Source organism: Eptesicus fuscus, chromosome 6 (genome assembly GCF_027574615.1).
Source record: "Eptesicus fuscus isolate TK198812 chromosome 6, DD_ASM_mEF_20220401, whole genome shotgun sequence".
Classification (NCBI taxonomy): domain Eukaryota; kingdom Metazoa; phylum Chordata; class Mammalia; order Chiroptera; family Vespertilionidae; genus Eptesicus; species Eptesicus fuscus.
The window spans coordinates 85,605,283-85,631,736 of record NC_072478.1 but is presented as its reverse complement, the minus strand read 5'-3'; the positions used below and the strand labels follow the sequence as shown (position 1 = coordinate 85,631,736).

General features: G+C 37.8%; 2 protein-coding genes across 6 annotated transcripts in view; both read right to left on the bottom strand.

Annotated features, from left to right (window-relative positions):
• Positions 1–1,405: 1,405 nt before the first annotated feature.
• On the bottom strand, positions 1,406–20,138 carry LOC114231683 (double-headed protease inhibitor, submandibular gland-like). Of its 4 annotated transcripts, XM_054717025.1 has the most exons (8): positions 13,868–13,900; positions 9,277–9,336; positions 7,204–7,301; positions 5,605–5,618; positions 4,868–4,989; positions 3,567–3,609; positions 2,032–2,138; positions 1,406–1,562 (listed from the first exon to the last, which is right to left on the bottom strand). In XM_054717025.1, exons 2-8 carry the CDS (start codon positions 9,312–9,314, stop codon positions 1,508–1,510), a joined length of 477 nt encoding a protein of 158 aa, XP_054573000.1. In that variant the 5' UTR covers positions 9,315–9,336; positions 13,868–13,900; the 3' UTR covers positions 1,406–1,507. The 4 variants fall into 4 exon arrangements, with proteins under 4 accessions (XP_054573000.1, XP_054573002.1, XP_054573001.1 ...); XM_054717027.1 differs by lacking the exons at positions 9,277–9,336; positions 13,868–13,900 and adding an exon at positions 20,083–20,138; XM_054717026.1 differs by lacking the exon at positions 9,277–9,336 and having other exon boundaries at positions 13,868–13,907.
• A 629-nt stretch (positions 20,139–20,767) lies between these two features.
• The window catches only part of SPINK5 (serine peptidase inhibitor Kazal type 5), a 68,766-nt gene continuing 63,079 nt past the window's right edge, over positions 20,768–26,454 (bottom strand). For both annotated transcript variants that reach the window (XM_028145966.2, XM_054718020.1), the window contains 2 exons: positions 24,253–24,343; positions 20,768–21,068 (listed from right to left, as the gene is read on the bottom strand). In XM_028145966.2, coding sequence (XP_028001767.2) covers positions 21,060–21,068; positions 24,253–24,343 — 100 coding nt within the window. In that variant the 3' untranslated portion in view covers positions 20,768–21,059. The remainder of the gene's footprint in view (positions 21,069–24,252; positions 24,344–26,454) is intronic.

The window sequence follows — 26,454 nt, the reverse complement described above, 5'->3', positions numbered from 1 at the left end:
CCCTGGATTCCTGCAGGAATGGAGCAGAAACAGTGGAAGATCCAACTGTATGAATGCACAATGCCAGATGCTCACTGTCCTACAGCATATGGCCCAGTTGACCCACCTTAGAAAGAAGAGGAAAGGAAGGGAGATGTGACCAGCTTTTATGACTGGTAACTCATTTAAGGAGCACTGTTAGGGCCTCAGGAGGGGATAGAGTAGCTGTGTGGGAGGAAGGCACTGAGGCATTGTGTGCTGGGCTGAGCAGACCTTGGGAGGCCCAACATTCAGATCCATCAACATCAAACCTCAGCAGGGGGCATTGGTGAAGAAAGCATGAAGCTGACTGGAAGACTTGGGGGGTAGGCAGAGTAGCCTTTGTCAGGCATTCCGAAGAGGCAACAGCATGAGGAAACAGTAGGAAAGAACACAGTAGAAAGAGCATATCATGTTCCACAATGCTAATGAGTACCTTCAGCCAGAAAGCAAAACGCGGAAGCAGCTGAGGAACAGAGGAGGTTGCAGCGATGGATGAGGTGATGGATGCCGTTGGCAGTGGGTCCAGCTTTGTTCCTCTATCAGACCAGTGTCTTTGCAGTTGTGCAACAGGGAAGAGATGTTATCACACCTGAGTTTCTTCCTGTTACCTGAACTTTCTGCCTCTATATTCCTTTTTGTAAAGAACAATTGTTCTTATATCAAGGAGTAAATGTTAACATTAGAAAATAGGAAAATAACAACAACAACAAAAAATGAAGATGTGAAATCTTAAAACCCAAAAATAACTATTAAGTATATATTGAATTATATCATTCCAGTTCAATGTGTTCCTTGATCAAGCTCTGGAACCTATATGCATAATTCTCTAGGGTTGGAAAGGCTGCTTTAGGGAAGGCAATCCCACACTCATGAGCACATGTACATGTTCCTGTTTTCATATTCAATCACATTTTTTATAGTATATATTGTTTTCTGCTTTTTTCACTTAGAAATGTACGGTGACATTTTCTTGATCTTTTGCAGATGTCCATATGTGACTCAGTTCCCTTTAAATGGTGGTGCCTAAAGTATATATGTTATTCCTAGTCTGTTCTGATGAGTTTATAGTATTGTGCGTTCTCACTCTATCTCTCTCCAAACCTGAATTTTCCACTTTTCATTGGTGTAGCAAAAGATAATATAAGACTATGATCAGATCCACTCTTTAAGACATTTACTTAAAAATTCTGAGTTGTTTTAAAATGGGACGTCATGAGCATATTCTTCACTCACAAGCATGTCTATAACCTCTCTCATTCCCAGTTTCAGTAGGAATAGAAGAAATATTTTCGTGTGATTTATAGTTCAGGAAAACAACCACAGGTACTCTCCTTAAGATAAGAATCACATGCAGGAAGACAAGCCAGACAGTTTTATGCTGAGATTCTTTTATTGAAGAATTAAATCCATATATTTGCCCCCACAGCATCCCAGGGAAAAGATCTCCATGTGGAATCTGCTAAAGGAAACGTGGTGAGCTTGAGCATCAGGGAGACTCGCATGGTCCATAATTTTTCAAATAAAGGGCACCACGGCTCTTCCTACAAAAGAAATCATTTTTTAAAAGAAAGGTTTTGGAAATCTTAAATTAAAAGTTTCATGTTTTTAGATCAATCCAGTCAAATGAGTACACAGCATGAAAGATGAGCAATTAGCCAATATTTAGTTCAAGCAAGATGAACTAAAAAATATTCAACGTGCTAGTAAAAACCAGTGTCAAGAGCCCCATCTCCCAAAAATTCTGTGAATTTTTCTTTTTTCTATAATTTAAAAATACTGTAAGAAGTCTCTCATTTTCTAGCTTCCATTTCTTCCTACTATCCACTTTCTCTCTCTCTTCCTCTCTCTCTTTCCCTCTTCTTACTTCTTTTTATAAAACATTATGATTATCAGTGAACCATCTCACTCTTATGCTTCATAGCAGCATCCAGCTTATTCAGTAGCTAAGATGGTTTCTGGCTCTCTGAGAAAGGCTATTTCTGCAAATAATATATTGAATTCAGCACTTACGCAACACCGTTGCAAAACAAACATTTGTTGGCATATACTTCTCCATCAGATCCACAGTGAGGCATATATTCCATGGTGCACGCATTAGAGTAATTGGTGCATTCAATCTGCCCATGTCCAAAAAAAAAAAAAAAAAAAAGAAAAGAAAGATAGAACAATTTCAGGTCATTAAATCATAGAAAATGAACTTTTGAAAGACCTTGAAGAATTATTTCGTTCAGAATTCCATATGCAAAACGACATTCTCCAAAGTTTATATAACCTGACCTAACACTGGTGGGATGATCATCAGCAAGGGATAGCTCAGTTCAGATTTAAGGCTTCCCTCTCACTCCTCTACATTTGAGTGACAAATACATCCTATGGATTCTATCTTGTACTTAATTTCCAAATTAATCCTCTCCTTACCAGACTGTCATTTACTTTAACCTGACCCTCAATAGGTCCTGCCTACACATTTGCAATGATCTGCCAATGTATTGCCAAGCCTTCATGCTTTATTGGGGATATCAGTCCTCCTCTACATTGATGCAGAGTGATTTTTTTTTTTTTACAAACGAAATTAGATCTTGTTCTTCAAATACTTAACTGACTTCCCCATCAACAGAAAGTCCCCTCATGACCTGTGCTTATCTCTCCATTCGTATCAGCTCTGCCTCTTATGGCAGGCTATTTAAGGACTGAATTCCCCGAGTGTCTCCTGCTCCTGAAAGTCCCTGTTACTTTGTTTATGATGTTTTTACTCTTATATGCTCTCACCCACTTTATCTATCCCTCAACCCAGCTCCTGTTCCTCCTTTCAAGTCAGGTCACCAACTTTCATAAGTTTCATGATGTCATTTCTCTCTCCCACCCATGGAATTGGGTTAGGTACCCCAATTAAATTAAGCTGTCTTTTACATGTTAACAGTTCTCCTATCTTATTCTAATTATTGACATCCCAGTCACATAGCTCTTTGCCCCTAAATTACCTCTATATTTCTTTTGAATTTTTTGTGCTTTTACAAAATAACTTTCTTTATTGTTATGAGAATAATCTTGAGTCCCTAATTCCCTTGAACTCCTTTACTTAACCTGCTAATTAGTTGCAGTGTTAGAAAATAAGCATGTGGCCCAAGCAGCATGGCTCAGTGGTTGAGTGTTGACCTATAAACCTGGAGGTCACAGTTCAATTCCCAGTCAGGACACATGCCCAGGTTGCAGGTTCAATCTCATCATTGATGTTTTTATCTCTCTCTCCCTCTCCCTTCCTTTCTGAAATCAATAAAAATATATTTAAAAGAAAAGAAAAGAAGCACATGTATACCAGCCTGCCCCAATTAAGGGCTATGAGTAAAGTTTCTGAAGTCCTCCTCTGGGTAAATAAACTAACTATACTTCAGGTCATCTGTTTAGGCTGGCCAAATGTCTTACCTATGACCATACATAGTATAGATAATTTCTAAATGACATATCTTAAAAGAGTTTTTCCCATATGAAAATGAGGAATTAGTGTAACATTTTATATTAAGAATAAAATTTCTGAATATACTTACACATCTCCCATCATGAAGTTTCCTGAGTGTAAGTCCTTCTTCTCTGAAAGAGAAAATTTTATCTAATGGGTAAAGCAGTTACTTGATATTTCATCATCTACAGAATACAATACAGTCATATGTCATTCTGTGTTGTCTGACCGGGACTGAGAATGGGGGGTTCTGGTTAATATTCTACTCCAGTTGACTAATATTGACCATTAATATCTCTGATGGGTAATTAAACACCCATCAAATAAAAACATAAGAAAATAAGATCAGCACTAAAAGGACTATTACAAACTAGTCCATGAATATTCATATAAAAATCAAAGGAATAGTATAGTGTGAAAACATTTTTGCAGTTAAAAAATGCTCAAATCCATTTCTGACACTAGTGTGGGTAATTTTGTTACAGTTATTTCTCCTTTCTGAGTTAGATTCCTGACTTCTTTAAAGAGGATATGAGATATGAGATAATATAATCCATAAAATCTCCCCAGTCTTTAAACTCCTATTGTTTTAGTAGTGTATGAGTTTATAAATCCTAAATATTATATCCTGAATAACAACTGCTATTACATTTGACTGTACATTTCAAAAGGGTTAGAAAATGAGAGAAAATAAGGAAGAAAATCATGAGAAGAAAGTAGAGCTCATTTCTATGTGTATTCACTCCATGTCTGCTGCTTAGCTAATGATTGACATGTTTTTATCACAGTAAATTCTAAACACTATTGTAATTTATATCTTACAGAAGAGAATACTGAAGTGTTTAGTGGATTGTTTACCTCGTGCTACAGATTAACTAAATGCAGTTTGGTTTCTAATCCATATGTCTGATCCCAAAGCCCATGATTTTAACAACTAATCATAATAGTGAATTAAAATTGCTGGAAAGGCTGGTAATAACCATTCTCCTAGAAGCTGAAAGTTTGTTTCCAGTGAGGAGTTAGTATTGAACTTGTGGCTGTGGGTATTCCAACCGGTTCTCACTACCCATTTGTACTCTCACTCTCTTCCCCAGACTTTTCCAGGCAACCATGAGAAGTAACATGAATTTCCTCTGGTGTATGAAAGATAGATCAAAGCCTTGTAATCGTGTCCATGGCTAACAGCCTACATAGAGATAGCTATCTTCTGAGTTCCTTAGAGATATAGCTTTTTTTTTTAAATTTTAACAAAGCAATTCCCAAAGAGAATGGACAAAATGTAGGATTTGTCAAACCCTGTGTTTAACAACCAAGAAGATTTTGGACAATGTGGATTTTGTGATCTTTAAAAGGGCTGGGGCTGAGCTCCAAATTGAATACCATACTTACTTTTTTAGCATACAATACATGCATTCATTGTTGTAAACTCTTTTATCCAAGCCACATATTGGTTTCAACTGCCTTGTGCATGCAAAGCTGTTGCCTTTACCCTGGTATTTGGAGCAATCCACCTGTAATTGGAAGAAAAATAATGTCCTACATTCTCTTTCTTCAATTCTGTAGTCATTCTTATATCAAAATGGAAAGAAGAGAGTGGAAAGAGTATCCAGAAGATATTCTATTGGACCAGGTGCTGCATTACAAAAACTGATCAGACCTAGGACATTCCTTAGGTAAAATAGAATTAGCTGTTTAAGCCCTGGCCAGGTAGCTCAGTTGATTAGAGCATCATCCTGATAAGAAGGTTGCAGGTTCAATCCCTAGTCAGGGCAACATAGAAGAATAAAACCCCCCATAAATAATTGGCTGTTTAAGAAGGAAATATTAATTTCTCCTTTTAGGGTTATAATGCAAGTCCAAAGGAATAATTAATGTGAAAAGTAATCAAAAAAGTTTAAAATGCTAGCCAAAAGTAAAATTTACTTTATCTGTTACTCCTCTTTTGCAAGGAGACTCCTTTGGCAACCTTTTAAGAAAGAAACACCACCAGGAAGAGTAGGAACAGTATTACCCACTGAGGAATTATTTTAGTTTACTGTGAGCCAGTTTAGCTACCTCCCTAGCTCATTTACACATTAGCTCTGATTTCGTTTGTACAAAGACCACACAGAGAAGGCTGTACTCACCTCTGTCCCAATTGCTTGATCACCAAAAGAGAGGGGAAGGAGATGTAATCGGAGAGAAGGAATTGGAGAAAGCAAATTCCATAGTTAGAAATGCAAAACTGGATTCATTGTTCACAGTAACTAAAACCACTTGTTGTAGAAAAATATAGAAATGTTTAAAAATGCCAAAAAATGTTTAAAAGGTTTTTAAAACGTTTGAGTTAACTTCCCTGAAACTTAAAGTGTGATATTAAGGACACATTCCCCACTGCCCTGAAGCGTGTGTATTCTATTGATAGGGATTTGAACTTCAATTACTGACTTAGAGTGACTTGCCATGATAACCATGTCTGATGACGGATACTCCTCCCCCTCCCCAGAGTGTTTACAAGTTTGTCTACTGATATGCCCATTGGAACTAATGTTAAACTTGAGATCTTGTTATGCATTTTGTTTACCAGAATCCCCCTGTTCCCCTCTGGACTGCCGTGGGTACTTCAGGCTATTTAAAGGGACCCCAAACACCATTCAAGTTGATCATGGCTTGATCGCTGGACATCTGGTGGTTACTGATCATTTTGATCCCTGTGCTGCACTGGTGGCTCTGATGACCGGAAGTTTATCGTCGCTGATCGCCTTGAGTTTGAATTTGGGCACAGTCCCCTTCCCCATCCGCTTCGCTCCATTCCAGAAGACAGAGGAATGGTGGGGCCTCAGATCGATCCATGCTGTGTGCAGGGATTTCTGAAGGTAACACTGCCCTGTTCCTGACCTGACCAGCCAGCCAGAGAAGGCGCCACTGCTGCTGCAAGAGGAAGCCACGCTTTGGGAGCTCCCTGTAAGCCTGTACCCATGGCACCAGGAAATTTGTGAGTAACAGTGTGCTGTGTGCTGATAAGCTTTGTGCCCACTGCAATGATAAAAGGAGAATAAATTGCTGTGTGAATTGCAACTGTAGCTATTTGTGTGGCATAATTCCTCCTGCAGTCATAAATATACTAATATAAGGTCAGATGAAATTGCCTGCCACGGTCCTACCAGCTCAAAGCAGTCTTTTTTTCTGGCAACTACTTTAAATGTCCGAGTACCTGCACGGTTAAAGTTTATCTCAAGGGACACCTCAGATAAACGCTCCTTTCTTTCTCAGACACCATTTCCCAACATCCCTTGCCCAGGCCAGACCTAAGAGAGGTCACTTTTTTGCTCAGGACCAAAGTCTGGGTGGAGACAGAGATGCATGTAATCTCTGGGGAAAAACCATGGGGAAATCTCTGGTCTTTGGAGGAAGGGTTATCACAGGGCTTCAACAGTTCTTGTGGGCATGCCCAGGGCAAGGTTGGATTATGGTCTCAAAATTTCATGAGTGGTTTCTGAAAGGGCAAGTCAGAATCCTGAGGGATCCTGACTTGGAACTGGGTGAAGAGCCTACAATCTCTTTAATCTTCTCCATCTCTCTTCCTTTTCCTGAAGATCTGACCCTTCTCCCACTTCGTTAATCAAACTAATCCAGATAGATACTTTCTAAATTTTCTTCTAACTCCAGCATTCTACTATTACTAATGGCTGACTATATTGCAGTTAGCATAAAGGCACGAAAATTTAAAAGGATTCTTAACTCACCAGGTGGAGAGACAGCCCATGTAGTGGCTGCTAGAGCAAGAACGGCAAAAGCAGTGATGGACTTCATCATGGTGGTGAATGAGGGTGCTAGAGATATGCTGCTCGGAGGCAACGAGTCCAGAGAGAGAGACAGAGAAAACACAATCTGCCTAATACACTCGTGTGTATATATAGTGCACATATGCAATGCAGGGTCCCACCCTCATTAAAAAATTGACCTTTTCAATGATGATTGACTGTTTACCCAAGCTAGGGTATTTTTTTTTCATTTGTCAAGGAAAGCTTCCTTATTATCTTGATTTATAGACAGTTGAAACAGTTACGCCCTGAAACTCATCTACCAAAGGTGTTTTACATAATAATCTTTTGATTTCTCAGCAAATACAATGGCATGACTATATTTGAGAACAAATATCATAGGTGTAGAAAGGAGAAATAGAAATTAAAAGGACATGTAAAGGGTATAAGTTTGCAAGGTGATGAATAACTACTGGAATTAGTGTGGTGATCCCTTTGTAAGGTATAAAAATGTCAAATCACTATGTTGTACACCTGAGACTAATAAAACTAATACATTTAAACTAATATACCAATTATACTTAAATAAAAAATTTAAAAGATTACATTAAATACAGGAAAGTTGAAATAGAAACTCAAAGCATCATTTCTTTAAAATGTACAATAGTAGCAACAGGAATAAATAGCATTATAACACTTGATTTTTTAGAGTATGAAGAACTTCACAATGTTGTATGAAGGTTTGTTAAATTATTAAAATAAATTGGTGAATTTTATAGACCAGTATTGTTGCTACTTAGCAGATGGGACAACAAACTCAGAAAGATTAAATGTATTCTATTTAGCCCTAGCTGGCTTGGCTCAGTGGATAGAGCGTTGGCCTATGGACTAAAGGGTACTGGGTTCAATTCCAGTCCAGGGCACATGCCTGGGTTGCAGGCTCGACCCCCCAGTAGGGGGCATGCAGGAGGCAGCTGATCAATGATTCTCTCTCATCATTGATGTTTCTAACTCTCTCTTCCTCTTCCTCCTCTCTGAAATCAATAAAAATATATTTTTTAAAAATGTAGTCTACTTAGTCACAAAGTTCATGGTCAGGAGAGCTAGTTCTACAAAATCCTAGGCCTTAACTTCTCTCCTAAAATACGTTTTTCCTTTATTGGGATATGTTACTTCAACAACTAAAATGGGCATTGAATAATCTGATTTTAGCATTCTTTCTCATGCCTCTTAAGATTATAAGCATGATATTCTGTTTAACACAATCACCTGGATGGATGGATATATATATATATATATATATATATATATATATATACACATTTTAAGAAATAATACAGGCCCATTGATTTCCAATTACTTAGAAATTTATCCCTATTATCTTATGTGGTCCTCACATCAGCTTTCCAGAAGATAGAATTAAAATGGAGTAAATTCCCAAAGGACAAACTCAAAGATTAGAGGAGTTAAGCAAATTCCCAAAGCACTCAGCTACTCAGTGATAGGATCTTGACCAAAACTGGATCTTCTAATTTCAGATCTTATGATCTCACAGCACTCATTGCATTTGTTTCTGATTTTAAGGAGTGTCTCTCTCACTTATATTATTTATTTTCCAATACCACCTCTTTCCCTCAGGTAGAGTTGTATAATCTCAGTTAATGCCATTGTGAAATTTGGATACTTATACCTCACCCATATTTCAATGCTTCATCAATGTTTGAAATATGCATAATACAATGAAATGCTCTCTAGAAGATTTTCTCAATGGGATAAGTGACCTTCCTTCCAAGTTAGAGTGAAGCATGTCACTAGACTGACCATGTTCTAAGTAGACAGAAATAAGAACAATGGCTCACAGGATGTTAGAGCTGGTGGGACCCTGAATAAGCATCAGGGTCTATGGTTTTCAAACATTTCATTGCTGTTGTTTACTTAAGAAATGGAACATGTTTTTCCTCCCAAAGATAATTTCATGAGCCAGTAATAAATGAAACAGATATTTTTAAAGGAAGTAACTTAAATAGAAGCAAGATAGGATTCATGAATACCTACATTTTCTCCACACACCTCAAGGTTCTGTGTAAATCCATTTGAGAACTTCTAAACTAGACTCTAAAATAAAATAAAATAATAAAATAAAATAAAATAAAAAATAAAAAATAAAATACAATAAAATAGAATAGAGGAAGTGAGACCACTCAGTGAATCAGATCCCCTGAAACTGGTACAAGATTCTTTCTGGTTTGCCATACTTTCTCACACCACCACCCACCCTTGTATCAATATGGGATTTCTGCTTCTATTTACTTTCCCAAAGAAGGTGAGGGAACATCTGCCACCTTACTCCTAGACTCAGTTCTCCACTATTATTGGACATCACCTTCTGGATATCCATAGCAGCTTCAAGGTCAACATTTCCCCCAGAAATCTTCATGCCAATTCGCATTTTTAATGGCTTCTCTCCAGTTTCACTCTGTTAAGCTTTGTCAGTAGTAACCAATCCAGGAAAATGTAGGAGTTTTCATTCCTCTCTAATTTTAACATCCATATCTAATCTTCTACCAACTAGGCTTTATTTTGTGTGTACCTTCTTCTCCAGGAAAATATATAAGTTTTAAAATATTATTTCCTTTTTTTTTAATACACAGTTCAAGAATAATTGTCTAGAAATCTACCTCCCATGCTCTTCCCTTTCTGGAAATTCTCATAGGCATGACAGAGAAATTAACCATCAATAAATTCTAACAAGACTTCATTTTTCTTTTTTCCTTTTGTCACCTACTCAATAACTAAGGATTAAAAAACAGTATATAGAGTTATGCTGAAGTCAGCATCATCACAATACATTGCCCAAATTAAAAGTCACTTCAAAGGATCCACACCCATTTATATTACCAGTTGCTTAACAGGCTCAAGATTTTTGTTTCAAAACCAATTGATTGGCTGTGATACTAGGGCAGCCAGCCCTAAATGTGGGTCTGTACTGCCATGACTCCCTAGCAGTCCCCACTATGGTCCCCCACACAGTAGGAGTGAGTTTCCATCAATAAATATATATGTACAAGATTAACTAGTCCTTCACTGTCTCTAAATAAAATTACATTTGATTCTGACCCCTCCACTCTGCCTGGATATGAGATTTGGTCCCATTCATTATTGGAGTTTATGAGGATCTAACATGGTCAATAAGTGATCAACAAATGAGAGCAGGCCCTCTGGTATGAACAATACTAGTTGTATCCTGCATCCTGATGGTCTAAACCAGCCATAAATGGTTCCCTTCACTGAGGTTGCTCCCTGATTCTATGCCAATAACTAAAATGGGCATTTAATAATCTGATTTAATCTGGGACAGGGTGACTTTTGAGATTGAGAACTCCTGAATCTAGGGGTTTGTGAAACATGTTTTTAGTCACACAGTCAGTAGTCTTTTGCTTTTCCAGGCTGTGATCAAGCAGCAGTCTTCGTCAGTATTAGAACTCAGCCCCTTTCATTTTTCTTAAAAATTGTATCCCTTCTGTTTTGTTTACTTTCGAAAGTATTCAAGTTACAAAGTGTAATTATTTCCTATATTTTATGCTTTTGTTCAATTTAACTCAAATATCCTTTAAGTCAATTTCACACTTTTTTTCTGCTAGTTTTTCGATGCAGAGAAGGAAAGGTACAAGAAAGACTAATTAATAGCTTTTAAATACTGCTTGCATTGTTGATGCTGTGTTATTACTTCTTGTTTGAAATAGTGGCATTAAAATTACTATCACAATTTCATTCTTTAGAATCTTATTTTGTGCTTTTAGGTCAGTGCTAATCTGGGGTTAAGCAGCTCCACCATAAATCCTTTAGTGGACACTTAAAGCTGGACTCATCCAACTGCCTACACCTCTTCCGAGTAGATAGGAACAGCCTCTGGGTGGGGAGGGGTGGGCATTTCCTGCTTGATTCATCAATGTCTGTCCTGTGACCAGAGACCTAGATTTAAGCAAATACCTTTGTGGACACAACTTGTCAATTCATTTTTAAAGACCTTGGCAATAGTTCTGGCAACTTTCTCACTTAACATTTGAAGAGCAAAGTAGATGCAGAGATAAGAACATAATAAACTGGTGACTGTTCATTTTATCACTCCTCCCAGGACTCCTTTCATGTAAGTCAAGGCATTGGAAGTCACTTTTCACTGTTAATCTCACTACTATATGCTAAAATCTCAGCAAGTGTACTATCATCCTGCCACATGTTCCATAGATTTGGAATTGAAATATTCCACAAACAGAAGTGACCATTTCTGTAGATAATGAACAATTTTCTACAATCATTGAATAAAAACTCCATTTCTTTGGTCCGAAACCATAATCAGATAGATAATATTATTTGAATGAAGAGCATAGAACTGGGGCCCATAAGGCCAGAGGGACTGATGTAAGGAACATGAGCTTAAAAACACACATACACATGTACTTGAATTTGTATTTCTGATTTATACCCATTTTGGCTAAGCTCAGAAAATTACTTTCCCTCTCCTAGCTTCATCATTCCCCTATATTAAATATGCTGTATAAATCATCTCTAATTTTCTTCTAGCTATGTCAGTCTAGGATTTTATCATCTTAAAGGGTTTTATCAACATTTTCCTGATTGATATTGTCTTTATCATTACATACCATATTTTAGCTGATAAAAAAAGAAATTAGTAGAAAGTGCAATGCTAATTACAACAATATATTTCACAGTATATTTTTATGGTCTCATGCTGCATTTGCATTCCTTTTTAGCTTTAGCTTTTGCTCATATTTCTGAAAAATACCTCATGAGTCTAGCCTTCCTGGGGGTAGGAGTGTACATTTTATAAGTTCATATGTTCATGTAACTAGCTTGTTTCCAACCATTGGTGTCAGCAATTTTTAGAAAATATTTTATTGATTTTTTTTTAGAGAGAGAAGGAGAGAGAGAGAGAGAGAGAGAGAGAGAGAGAGAGAGAGAGAGAGAGAGAGATGTGAGAGCAAAACATCCATCAGCTGCCTCCTACACACCCCCTACCTGTGATTGAGCTGCAACCTGGGCATGTGTTCTTGCTGGGAATCGACCCAGCAACCTTTTGGTGCAAGGGACAATGCTCAACTAAATGAGCCACACTGGCCAGGGCTCCGGCAATTTTTAATTTGTATCAGGGAGGGAAGGTAAAAATTCTCTAAATTCTTTGAGAAATAATAGTTCTATTCTTGTAGGTTTTATGTCAATAGGCTAGAACTGTGAATATCTGTCCTAAATTTTCTTTTAAAATTAAATATACATATTTATTTATAGAGAGGAAGATTTTAGAGAGGAAGGGAAAGGATGAGAGAGATAGAAATATCAATAATGAGAGAGAATCACTGATCAGCTGCCTCCCACATGCCCCACAATGGGGATGGAGCCTGCGACCCAAGGCATATGCCCCAATGGGGAATCGAACTGTGACCTCCTGGTTCATAGGTTGACATTCAACCACTGAGACATGCTCCGGACAGCCTCCTTTTAAAATTACTATCTTAGGTTCACTGAAGAACTTATAATAACATGTTGCTCCATGCAAGGTATTGTACTAGGCACCAGGGATATAAACAAGACTATCAAACTGTCTCTTTGCTTAAAGGAGTCATAGTTCAGTGAGAGAGATAGACTTGTAAATAAGCAATTACAAAACAGTGACAGCTGGTAATATAGGTGTAAGGACAGGATGTCATAGGACCATATCAAAAGAATAACTAATTCACATTCTGATAAAAAAAAAAAGAGGTTATGGAAAGTTTCCAAAGACCAGCTGCACCTTGCCTAAGGTGAGAACAAATTAGTCTATAGTTTGGAGAAATGAACCTTGTGAAATAGAAGAAAAAAAGGGAGAAGGATCAGTGATGGATAAAGAGGATATGTTAGGAAGAGAAAACATGTAAGAACACGTTCAAGATAATTATTCAAGGTATAAGAGATAAAAGGCAATGCAAGAGTTGAAGCTAAAGAGGTGAACAGAAGCCTTATATGCCAAGAGTTTGGAGTTCATCTTGGGAGCTAGGAAAGTCACTTAAGGATTTTAAGCATAATATCATCAAATTTGAATTTCAGGTCATTACTCTGCCTGGAGTGGAGAATGCAATGGAAGGACCAAGACTGAAGCAGGAAGATCATTTATATAGTTGTTGTGGTCAATCATGAAAGGGTGATAATGACTTGGAACAAGTTTAGCAGATTTGGTGATTAATTCTATGGAGGATAAAAGAGATGGGGGAAGACAATGCCTAGATTTCAGGTTTGTCTCATTTTGCTTTGCTCTAGTGCAGTACAGCTGCCTTGTGGGAATTATCCAAGAGTCTAAATTGGGGAATGAAAAGATCTGTGTTTTGAAGAGGTCAGTTGGAGATGGAACAAACAAACAAAAAGAGTTGTAAAAGACAGAGACATTCAAGTCTGTTTGGCCACTGAAGAAAAAGGGTCTAAAATTCTAAAAGAAGAAAAACAAGCTAAAATGCAAGTTATCTACAGGCTAGAAACATATTTACAAGTACTGTAACAGCTTGGCTTGCTGGAAGGCAGAATATCAGAATAACGCAGAAGGACCTCTATGGTCAAATAAAAATTCCAATGAGGATGACAAATAGATTGATTTATTTACCTGGGACTGATCTTCAGTGGACAAAGCTTTTTCTCTGTTCTCTCTTCATGCTTGAAGAATGACTTACAGTCACATATTATTGAGATGGAATTTTAATTTCCATACCGGAAAGGAAAAGGGATCTACCTATGTGCCAAGATGGTGTCAGGAAAAGAACACACACCGGATGTCCTGTTATACTTTTTTCTATTTGGAAAACAGATATCACCCGTCATTGGTAAAGGCCACAGGGAGAGTCATCTGAGGACACATTCACTTCATTTACTATTAGCTATGTGTATAACCTTGGAGACTGACCTTGGTCAAAGTCAACCAAGAAAGAGTATTAAATTGGGGTACAAATGTGAATCTTGCCAATACTTTTCTCAGTTTCAAGCTCACATTAAGTATTTAGAAATGTCACATTTATTAGTTCCGATTATCATTATCATAGAATGAGAAGTGTGGCTGATATTTAACAGTGTAGAAGGGAGCAAAAAGATGACAATTAAGATACAAGAAAGAAGGAAAAGAGAGAGATTCCTTCTGCTTACTGGTTTACAGCACACAGGTCAGACTGGGCCCACCACCAATTTTTGTAAATACAGTTTTATTGGAACACATCATGCATATTTATTTACATAATGTAAATTCATTTCCTTTTTTCTTTAATTCTCACCTGAGGATATTTTTCCATTGATTTTTAGAGAGAGTGGAAGAGAGAGAAATATCCAAACACATCGATTGGTTGCCTTTTGTATGCAGGGCCAGGGAGGAGCCTGCAACCGAGGTACCTGCCCATATCCACTGAGTCAAATCGGCTAGGGCTTCATTTCTTTACACAACAGCGGCATTGGGTGTTGTGACAGAGACTAACTGTCCCTCTAAGCTTAAAACATTTTCTATGTGGCTCTCTACAGAAAAAGTTTGTTCACCCATAATCTAGACAAGGGCTTTCTGAAGGCTTGTAAGAGGGAAAAAGATTTCAAGTGAGTTTCTTACATGAGAAAATAAGTTTGATAATGGTAGATCTATGAACACCCATACTCTAAAAATGGATTCTGAAATATTAGAGAGAAATGCATAATCTGTGGTACTGAACAGAAAAAGGTGATCAAAATAGCTTTGCTTTCTTTAGTTCCATCTCAGGGTCATTTGTTACTTCCTGGTTTAGAATTTTAGGGCTGGTTTCCGAAACTTCATTGAGGTGGGTCTGGTTTTTATTTGTTCCCCATCTGTCAAGGATATAACTCGAGAAGCAAGCCAGAAATGTACTTGATAGTTAATGCAGTTATTCTGTTGGGGCTATTTTGACATTGACATTTTATATTCACCTCTAGTTTGAAACTCAAAAAAAATCACTTCCAGATTAAAAACAAAATCTCAAATAATGTGTTTAATACACTCTTAACTCTAATCTTCAATCATCAGTCCATTTTCTAGTCTATTTTTCCTGGCCCTCATCTCATTCTTGATTTCTGCACCCTGACTTTACCCTGCCCTTGACTGGGTCCCCGGGCTTTTCTCCATCCCCTTACCTTATCCCATTCCAGATGACCCACCCTATTAAATTTTCCCTAGTGCTTAGAATGATTTTTAAGGATTGGTTAAGTCTTAAGGGTAGGATAACAAAGTCTTTGTGCATCTCACCTAATATTTATAATTATAATAAAAACAATCCTATATAATAAAAGGGTAATATGCAAATTGACCGAATGGCGAAACAACCAGTTGCTATGATGTGCACTGACCACCAGGGGGGCAGACGCTCAATGTAGGAGCTTCCCCCAGCCCGCAGGTTCCGATCACCAGATGGGAGCCTGCTGGCCAACCTCTCGATCCCTTCCAGTGAACGGCAGGTTATGATCGCCAGATAGGGAACAGGGAACTGGTGGTGGGTAGCAGCAGATGCAGGTGGTGCCAGGCCAAGGCCCCTGCCCTGCCGGTCACCCCCCACACAGAGGGTGACCAGTGTTGGGGTATAGGGCCAGTGAGAGAGTGAGAACAGTCAACCTCTCCCTGGCTGGCAGGCTCTGATTGCCCGATGGCAAACAGGGAACTGGGGGTGGGTGGCAGTGGGTGGTAGGGCCGGCTGCTGGAAGCCAGGAAAGATGGCCTTGATCGCAGGCCAGGCCTAGGGACTGTACCTGTGCACAAATTTCATGCACCAGGCCTCTAGTAATAATAATAATGAAAGAAGAATAGAAGGTTTGTTGTTTTGATCTCAATAACATGTTCAAAATGACATAACAAAGCAACTAACACCACTGGATAAATCCTCTAAACAATAAATCAGCAAAGTAATAGCAATCCTAAATGACTCACTAGATCAGATGGAATTAATTGACATCTTCAGAATAAATCACCCCAAAGCCATAGAATATACATTCTTCTCAAGTGCACATGGGTCATTTTCAAAGATAGACCATATATTGGGACACAGGCAAATTCTCTTCAAATTCAAGAAGACAGAAATCATATCAAGCATCTTCTCAAATCACAATGGCATAAAATTAGAAATCAACTACAAAAACAATGGGGGAAAAAATCAAACACTTGGAGGCTAAATAGCATGCTATTAAACAATGATTGGGTTACCAAAAAGGTCAAAGAAGAAATAAAGCATCCTGGTAACAAACAACAATGAAAACACAACAATCCAAAATCTATGTGACACAGTGAAAGCAGTCTTGAGAGGAAAGTTCATAGCTCTGCAGGCCTACCTCAAAAAAAAAAAAAGAAAAAGAAAAATGGCAATAAATTATCTAACCCTAGAAATCAAAGAGTTAGAAAGAGATACAAGAAAAGCCCAGCATAAGCAGAAGGAAAGAAATAATAAAGATCAGAGCGGAAATAAACCACATAGAGACCAAAAAAGCAATACAAAAGATCAGTAGACCAAGAGCTGGCTCTTTGAAAGGATAAACAAGATTGATGAACCTCTAGCCAGGCTCACCTAGAAGCAAAGAGGACCCAAATAAACAAAATCAGAAATGAAAGAGTTGAAATAACAACTGATCCTACAGGAATGCAAAGAATTATGAAAAAATACTTTGAGCAACTCTATTCCAACAAACTGGACAACCTAGGTCAAATGGACATAATCTTAGAAAAATACAAGCTCCAAAAACTCAGTCAGGAAGCATGAAAAAAAACCTGAATAGGCCGATAACTACCGAAAAAATTGAAGCAGCAAAAAAAATCTTCCAGCAAAAGAAAGTCATGTTCCAGACAGCTTTACAGGAGAGTTCTACCAAGTATTCAAAGAAGAATTAAAACCTGTCCTCCTCAGACTATTCAAAAAAATTCAAGAGAAAGGCACACTTCCAATCTCTTTCTATGAAGCCAGCATTACCCTAATTCTAAAACCAGATAAAGACACCACAAAATAAAACAAAACAAAACAAAAACTACAGGCCAATATCCTTGATGAACACAGATGCTAAAATCCTCAACAAAATTGTAGCAAATCGCATCCAGCATTACATTAGAAAGATCATACGCCATGACCAAGTGGGATTTATTCTGGGGATGCAAGGATGGTACAATATCTGCAAGTCAATAAATATGATACATCACATAAATAAATTGAGAGACAGAAATCACATAATCATATCAATTGATGCAGAAAAATCATTTGACAAAATCCAACACCCTTCCTTGATAAAAACTCTCAGCAAAGTAGGAATAGAGGGATCATACCTCAACATAATAAAAGCCTTATATGACAAACCTACAGCAAACATCATACTCAATGGGCAAAAACTAAATCCATTTCCCCTAAGAACAGAAACAAGGCAGGGATGCCCACTTTCACTACTCCTGCTTGACACAGTACTGGAAGTGCTAGCCATAGCAATCAGACAAGAAGAAGAAATAAAAGGCATCCAAATTGGAAAAGAGGTAAAACTGTCCTTATTCGCAGATGACATGATACTGTACATAGAAAACCTCAAAGACTCCATAAAAAAACTACTAGACTTAATAAATGAATTTGGCAATGTAGCAGGATAAAAAATTAACACCTAGAAATCTATGGCCTTTTTTAAAAAATATATATTTTTATTGATTTTTTACAGAGAGGAAGAGAGAGGGATAGAGAGTTAGAAACATTGATGAAAGAGATACATTGATCAGCTGCCTCCTGCACACCCCCTACTGGGGATGTGCCCGCAACCAAGGTACATGCCCTTGACCGGAATCGAACCTGAGACCCTTGAGTCCGCAGGCTGACGCTCTATCCACTGAGCCAAACCGGTTTCAGCTCTATGGCCTTTTTATACACCAATAATGAACTCACAGAAAGAGAAACTAAAAATAAAAAATCCCATTTACCACTGCACCAAAAAAATTAAGATACCTAGGAATAAATTTCACTAAGAAGGTATAAGACCTATACATAAACAAATGGAGGAACATACCATGTTCATGGGTTGGTAGAATCAACATCATTAAAATGTCCATACTACCTGAAGCAATCTACAGATTCAATGCCATCCCCATTAAAATACCAACGGCATATTTCACAGATTTAGAAAAAACTCTCCAAAAGTTCATCTGGAATTAAAAAAAAGACCATTAATAGCCACAGCAATCCTGAGGAAGAAAAACAAAGTTGGAGGGATCACCAGATATCAAGCTATATTGCCAAGCCACAGTTCCCAAAACTGCCTGGTACTGGCACAAGAACAGATATATAGACCAATGAAACAGAACAGAGAACCTAGAAATTGACCCAATCCATTATGCTCAATTAATATTTGACAAAGGAGGCAAGAGCATACAATGGAATCAAGACAGTCTTTTCAATAAATGGTGCTGGAAAATTTGGTGAGATACATGCAAAAAAATGAAACTACACCACCAACTTACACCATACACAAAAATAAACTCAAAATGGATAAAGGACTGAAACCTAAGATGGAAAATAAAAAATCTTATAGGACTCCATAGGCAGCAAAACATCAGACATATGTTGTGTCAATATCTTTACCAATACAGCTCCTAGGGCAATAGAGACTAAGGAGAAGAAAACCAAATGGAACTACATCAAAATAAAAAGCTTCTGCACAGCAAAAGAATCCATCAACAAAACAACAAGAAAGCCCACTGCATAGGATAACATATTTGCCAATGCTATTTCGATAAGAGTTTAATCTCCAAAATTTAGAGAACTTATGCAACTAAACAAAAGGAAGAAAAACAATCCAATCAAAAAATGGGCAACAGACCAAAATATACACTTTTCAAAGAGCACATACAGAAGGCCGAGAGACATATAAAAACATGCTCAATGTCACTCATCATCTGAGAAATGCAAATCAGAACAATGAGATACCATTTCAAATCTGTCAGAATGGCTATCATCAACAAATCAACAAACAAGTGCTGGTGAGAATATGGAGAAAAAGGAAACCTCCTGCACTGCTGGTGGGAATGCAGACTGGTGCAGCCACTGTGGAAAACAATATGGAATTTACTCAAAAAATTAAAAATGGAACTCCCATTTGTCCCAGTAATCTCACTTCTAGGACTATATCCCAAGAAACCAGAAGCACCAATCAAAAAGGATATATGCACCCCTATGTTCATAGCAGCACAATTACCCTAGCTAAGATTTGGAAACAACCTAAGTGCCTGATCACCCCCTCACCACTTGCTGCCAGCTTGTTTGCCCCCAACTTCCCTCCTCTGCTGGCCTGGTCACCCCTAACTGCCCTCTCCTACAGGGTTGATCACCTCCAACTGCCCTCCCTTGCAGGCTTGGTCCCTCTCAACTGCCCTCCCTTGCAGGCCGGGTGCCTCCCAACTGCCCTCTCCTGCTGGCCATCTTGTGGTGGCCATCCTGTGTCCACATGGGGGCAGGACAGCTGGTTAGCCCTGAATGGTGTCCCTGATCAGGGTGGGGTACCCTTGGGGCGTGGAGCGGCCTGAGTGAGGGGCCTGTGGTGGTTTGCAGGCGGGCCATGCTCCCTGGCAACGCAAGCGGAGGCCCTGGTATCTGGAATTTATTTTCCTTCTACAATTGAAACTTTGTAGCCTGGAGCAGAGTCAAGCTTGGGGCTCCCTCCGAGGCCCATAGCCATTTGTGTTGGGGTTATAATTGAAACTTTGTTGCCTTAAGCGGGTGGGCCTGGCCAGGGTGTGTGGAAAGCTTTGCTTCCCCTGTTGCCAGCAGCAACCCTGGCCTGCTCTCTCAAGCTCCATTTTGCCACCATTTGTTTGAATTTGTTTACCTTCTATAATTGAAACTTTGTAGCTTAAGTGGAGGCTTAGGCCTGCAATGGCTGGCAGAAAGCTTGGCTTCCTCTGTTACCTAGGAAACCTTGCTCTCTGTGGCTGTAGCCATCTTGGTTTGGGTTAATTTGCATACTCGCTCTGATTGGATGGTGGGTGTGGCTTGTGGATGTGTTGGAGGTATGATCAATTTGCATATTTGTCTATTATTAGATAGGATTGGACAGTGCTGCTCTAGAGACATACACACATTGGGAACTCTCATTTCCTGTCTTCTCCCAGAATATGCTACTAAAGCCCTGATATAGACATTCGTTGTCAAGAGACAACATAATTAAATGTGAAAAATTACTGGTTTGTGTCATTGAATGAGGCCTATTCACTGAGAGGTGATTATACTATTTACAGAAATAGAGATGCCAGATAGGGGAGCTGGGAAGGTGACAGATAGTGAAGGTGAAGTTGATTCATAGTTGGTTGGTTTTATATAGCTGCTGGCTGCCTGGGAGCCCATACCTCCCCACCTCTGTTTCCAACTGTGACAACAACTTGTATTAGAAAAAATGTGAGCAATTTTCTGTTCACCAATGGGCTTAGCCAAACAAAAGGGTAGAGTTTATTCAACTTCTGTAAAAAACAATTTCCTATTTGTCAGACAGTGGCAAAGAAATCCAGAAAAGGGTGTTCTGCTGGATTTACTTTTATTGAACAAGTAATTGGACAGATAGCATTGTGACCAGGGGGTCTGTGGACACAGACTGAGTGGGGATGTCTCTGTACCCTCTGATCGCAGAATCTATGAGGAAAGAGATGGAGAAGACTGAAAGTCAGTGAGTCCATTCCCCCAACAGTCTCTATTGTTTTCTACAGTAAATAAGATGAGCTCTGAAGAATTCTTTGTATATACAGATGGTGAAGGTAGGCAATTCAGAATAAAGATATAAATGGTCTCTCATGGCTTTCACCAGTCCTCACATCATTTGACCTAGAAGAGAAGATGAGTATGAGTAGGTTAGATGGAAGAAATTCAGAGATGTTGTAGAAATGTGGGTACATTTATAGCCGTACCATAATCAAAGAAATCCATAGATTCCTGCACTCTATCAAGGACTCACAATTTAAAATCACTTTCACATTTTATTCAATTGATTCAATGAGCCTTTATTGAGCACCTAGAACATACTCCCTGGTGAGGTAGATGCAAAAATGAAGTCTACTCTCTATTACATGTGACCCTCATGCAAAGAGGTGCTATTAACATTATTTCACAGAGGAGCAAACTGAGACGTTTAGTGAGTTCCCAAAGTCTCACATTTGGTCAGAACTTAAAATCCAATTCCTCTAACACTAATGTTTTACTCCCTGTTTGTCTTAGGCCAGGAGAATATAACCAGCTATCTTCCTTGTCTGATGCATCCAATATTCATATACTCTTTCATCAACATTTAAAACATTAAATCAACACAAATTTTTTTAAAGGGGGGCAAGTACCTCAGGGAGTCCTCTTTCATATAACTACACATTACCACCTGGAGCCCTGGTAGCACTATCATTCCAAACTCAAACCTCCATTTCAACTTTCACATTGAAATTAAAATTGTGAGACTTCCTTTGGCTAGAAAATCTCAAGCTATGGTCTTGCTAAATCCTTGAAAATCTTTGTCATTAAATTGAGAAGCATTGCTTATCCACCACACAAAATAGTATTGGTATTTTCCTTGACATAGTAATTTCCTTGCAAATTAGCTAATTTTTATTTAATTGAGATAATGCCTTCTCCAGAGCCCCGGGTGCTTAGAATCTCCTGATACCTAAAGGATGGTGGCAGAACATAAGAAATAAAGTCACATCTACATTGGACTCAAGATACAATACCGAATAATTGTATCTGAACAACGCTGATAAATTGAAGGATTTCTTACAGGATGATTTTCTATAAAATGGGAAAGATAAAGATCTCTGCCCTGATTACAGGACCATTGTGAGGATGCAAAAAGAAAAAGCATATGCATCTTAGCAGTTACTGTACAATAGAAAGTCCTTCTTAGATAGTAAGCAAAAGAATGGGTTCCAGGACCCTCAATCTGTTTTTCCAGAAAAGTTGTGACTTCCTAGCCTTTTATTCCATTCTTGGGAGTCCAGGCTCTCTTAGATTATCTCCTACCCAGGAACAATGATCAGGCAATAGGTTCCAACCTCTTGTATATGAATCCAGAGTAGTTACCAGAGCGATGCTGAGCCATGACCCACCCATACCACCTTGGTGATTCCAAAATCACAGCACTGAATCACAGAGGGAACTGAAATCACACCCAGGACACCTTTTGTTCTAATGACTTGATCCATCAGCTAACATCATAAATAATTCCTGTCATTAATAATTTCTGATATACACCTCTGGTGGAAAGAATACACCCAAAAATGAAAGGAAGGAACTCCCTTACAAATGTTTTGTTGCTTAGCCTGGCAAGATTCTTCATTATTTGAATAAATACATCTTATCATATGTTCCTATGGCAACTTCCCCCCTAAAGCAGTTTTTGTCAAGTTGTCTAAATGAGATTGCAGGAAGGTGTGCCTAAGGTGTGGTCTATAAAATTTATATAAAGATTATTTCCCCCTTCCTGTTCTAGGATATACGTGACCAGGTGTGTTTGTGAGATTGTGGGACAGTCTGTCCGTCAATAAAATGAGGGGCAAATTGTTAAGAGTTTATATGTAACAAGAGAGCAAACACAATATGGGGACTGGAGCAAAAATTGAAACCCTCTCTTTATAGACATGTAAAGACCCAGAGTAGATAGATGACTTTCTTGAGCCCAAATGAGAAATTAAAATGTCCTGGTTTCAGCCCATGCTCCACCTATTCTACCTGCCTCCAGCTGTTAGTATGAAAGCAGAAACAGCTTATAGTTCGTTTTTCCGGTTTCCCATATCAAGCACCACTGAGTAGTTCTTTTGAGTATGGTCTCATGTAGTGTTGCTTAAGATTCTCAAATGTGGCAGAACAGTTTCCAATTCCATTTTGCCAAAGCTGGCAGTGGAAGGGAGTACAATAACAATGTTGGTAATAATAAATTATTATCTATTCATTAAATGTTGTTTAATTAATTAATTTGTGAATATCAAATATAAATTTATTAAGAGAGAATTCATTAAAGTGATTAAAAATAAACATGGTGCCAGTGTGTGTTTCTCTAAATTCATACTTCGGTCTCTTAGGCATAATAATAATAGTGATAATAACAATAAATGCCATTAATTTTTAGACACTGTGCCAAATGCTTAAAAGTCAGCACTTCCTGAATACTTTCAGTAGCTCAGTAAGATCTTTAGTTTAAATGAGAGATTTTCAACCTTCTTCATCTCATGGCACACATAAACTAATTAGTAAACTTCTGCAGCATACCAAAATATATATCCTTTGCTAATCTGAAAAAAAATTTAGGTATAATTTTGATTCTTTCACACGAGATAGCCATTGTGGTGTTGGCTGTTGTCATTTTTAATTTGACAATCTAAAGGAAAAGAGGTCAGTGTCCCTGACTACATAATCAGGTTTTGCATGTTTTAAAAATTCTTCTGGCACAGCAGTTGAAAATTGCTGGTTTAAATATTTATGCGATTTGCCAAAGGTCTCATATATGAAGGCCATCAAAAACTGGAAATAGAGTCCACATTTATCTGGTAACAAAAAAAAAATTCTCTTATTTGGATATTCTCAGTTTCCCCTCCCCCCAAGTTACACATCATCTTGCTAAAGAAAGAGATTCCTCAAATGAAATCACCAGGAAGAATATCAAACTCAATAATGTGTGTTAAAACATTCTTGTAGGAATTTAAATGAAAAGGTCAACTTTTTATTAGGGAAGATCATTTAATACAATGTAAAAATGCAAGGATATGGGGGTTACACAGAAATGGTTTAAACCCCGTTCTGTTGCTATTTGACCTCTCCTGGTCTCTATTTCGTTTTTTATTGTAGACCACCTAAAAGAAATCCTACTCTGTGAAATTGTTATTAGAGACATCACTACTAAAAAAATCTACCCAGTAAACATTTTTAGATGTTAACTACTGTATTATTATTCCCACATATTTCAGCAATTACTTAATTATCTTCATCAACTGGCTCTAAAAACTGCAATCATGGATGCCAATGTACTTACAGATGCTGGCACGCTGAGAGGTGTTGTTTCTGGGATGCTATTCTGCTCACACGGCCCTTCGCTGCGTATGCGTGTATTACTTTGGCGTATTCTAAAACAGAACAGAGTAATTTTCAGAGATGGGGAAAGAAGAACAACAAGGATTGATGTGGGTGATATTTGAGCATCAACCAGAACTGAAATCGGGGGTAGGTCCTGGGATCTGCATTCAACTCTTTTCTAGTAGGCATCATCACATTTAGTCTCTCTCTTCTCACTTAGCTCCAGCCTTTTTCCCCATCCCTGTATCTATTCTGTCACATTTCACTCACAATATACTCAGAATTGTTAAATTTTAGAAATACACTTAGAGATCATTTAGACCAAAAGCCATTATTTTACAGATGGGGAAATGGGATCCCAGAGAGAAATTGGAATTTATTGAGTACTGATAATGTGACTCGGGGATTATAAAATATATTTCACATAAATATATTTATATAAACATATAAAATACATAGAGACTATAGACATATAAATATATTTTATAAAATATAACAAGACTTAATCATATAGTTTATATTTTAGAATTAGAAAGACTTAAAGGATATTAATTATAAGGCCTCTTACTTAAGAAATATTATATATCAAACATCTACTTGTTTGCCTCTGGTGATGGGAAATTTACTGTCTAACAAGACAGTTCATTTTGTCTTTGGGCAAAGTTGAAACTGCTTCCCTCTAGATTACTCTAAAACAACAGAAACCAATACTGTTTCCTTTTGCCTGGCATAGCCTAAATTTTCTCTTCATAAAATATACTCCCAGTTTCTATTACCTTTAGCTAAACAATCCTTCCTGAAGCATGCTTTTATTAATATTTTTATCATTGGGATTTTTCACTGCAAAGTTCCTTGAAATAGAAATTCACTTGTTATGAGTTTATATAGTTAATAGAAAGTTCACTTGTTATGAGTTTATATAGTTTATAGAATGTCACATTATCAGTACTCAATAAATTCCAATTTCTCTCTGGGATCCCATTTCCCCATCTGTAAAATAATGGCTTTTGGACTAAATGATCTCTAAATGTATTTCTAAAATTTAACAATTCTGAGTATATTGTGAATGAATTTATATAGTTAATAGAATGTTTGGCTACATTTACAATAAAGAGAAATTGAAGGATTTCTGGGCTAAAGATAAGGCATTATATAGTAACAAATTCCTGAGTGGTTGTATTCATCCCTTAAACAGAAGATTCCTTTAATTCTTAAAACTCTGTAAGACCCATGGATGGACTTCAAAAGATTAATGTGTCCATAGACATTATGCATAAAAATTGTTAATGTCACATCATTTTCTTTTCTCTTTTGAAAAGATTAACTCTCTTCATATTATCAAGGGCATTTTTTACCTCCAATTTTTGAAGGAAGTACTGCCTGGCATACCGAAGCAGTGTAGTAGAAAGAAAACTGTATTATCCCCAAAGCAACAAGGTTAAAATCCTGTCTGATCTGCTTCCTAGCTATGTGACTTTAAACAAATTACCTGCACCCTCTGAGCTTCAGATTCACACTCTGTGAAGCTATCACTACTCCATGGAAGGTAGTGAGAACTCAGAGAAGAGTGAAAGTGCCTAGTCTGCAGATGTGAGATCGCATAAAGCTCTCATATTCAGTTTTTATTCTAAGTATATGAAGTGTAGAGTAGCTTTTCCTTTTATGAGTTATTTGACTTAAAAGGACATATATGTAATTTCAAATATTTCTCTACAATTGAAAAGCTGGAGATTGGGTCCATCCCCCTATCCTGGACCTTGCGTATAGTGTCCTGAGAAGGATAGAATATCCACAGATTGTCATGTAAGTCTGGAGTGGGGTGAGGTGGAAAAGTTAAGATTTATCACCATGCTCTCATTTAAAGCTAGTCAAATGGAGGCTGGGAAAAGTTCAGGAATATGGATGGAGGTAAGTGTCAGCAATTGAGCAGAAAAACAATAACAAAGCTACCACCAATACATGCAGTCTTAAAACAAATCCTCTGTATTTAATTTAAAATAATAATTATTTGCCATAACCCTGTAAAGTCAGTTGACTCAAAGAACTGTTTCACTTCTTCAATGAAGCAGCTGAATCTCAGCATGAGGAGGTAACAGGCCCACAGATGCACAGAGAGTTTCAAATCTGAAAGCCAAAGCCGACACCAGGTCTGCCATTTGCT

Coding starts and splice junctions, on each gene's coding strand:
- LOC114231683 (XM_054717025.1), bottom strand. CDS start 9,314: ATGGATTTACACAGAACCTTGAGGTGTGTGGAGAAAAT. Junction 2,139..3,566: donor AACTTCATGATGGGAGATGT/GTAAGTATATTC, acceptor GGACATGGGCAG/ATTGAATGCACCAATTACTC. Junction 1,563..2,031: donor TTGTTTTGCAACGGTGTTGC/GTAAGTGCTGAA, acceptor TTTCTTTTGTAG/GAAGAGCCGTGGTGCCCTTT.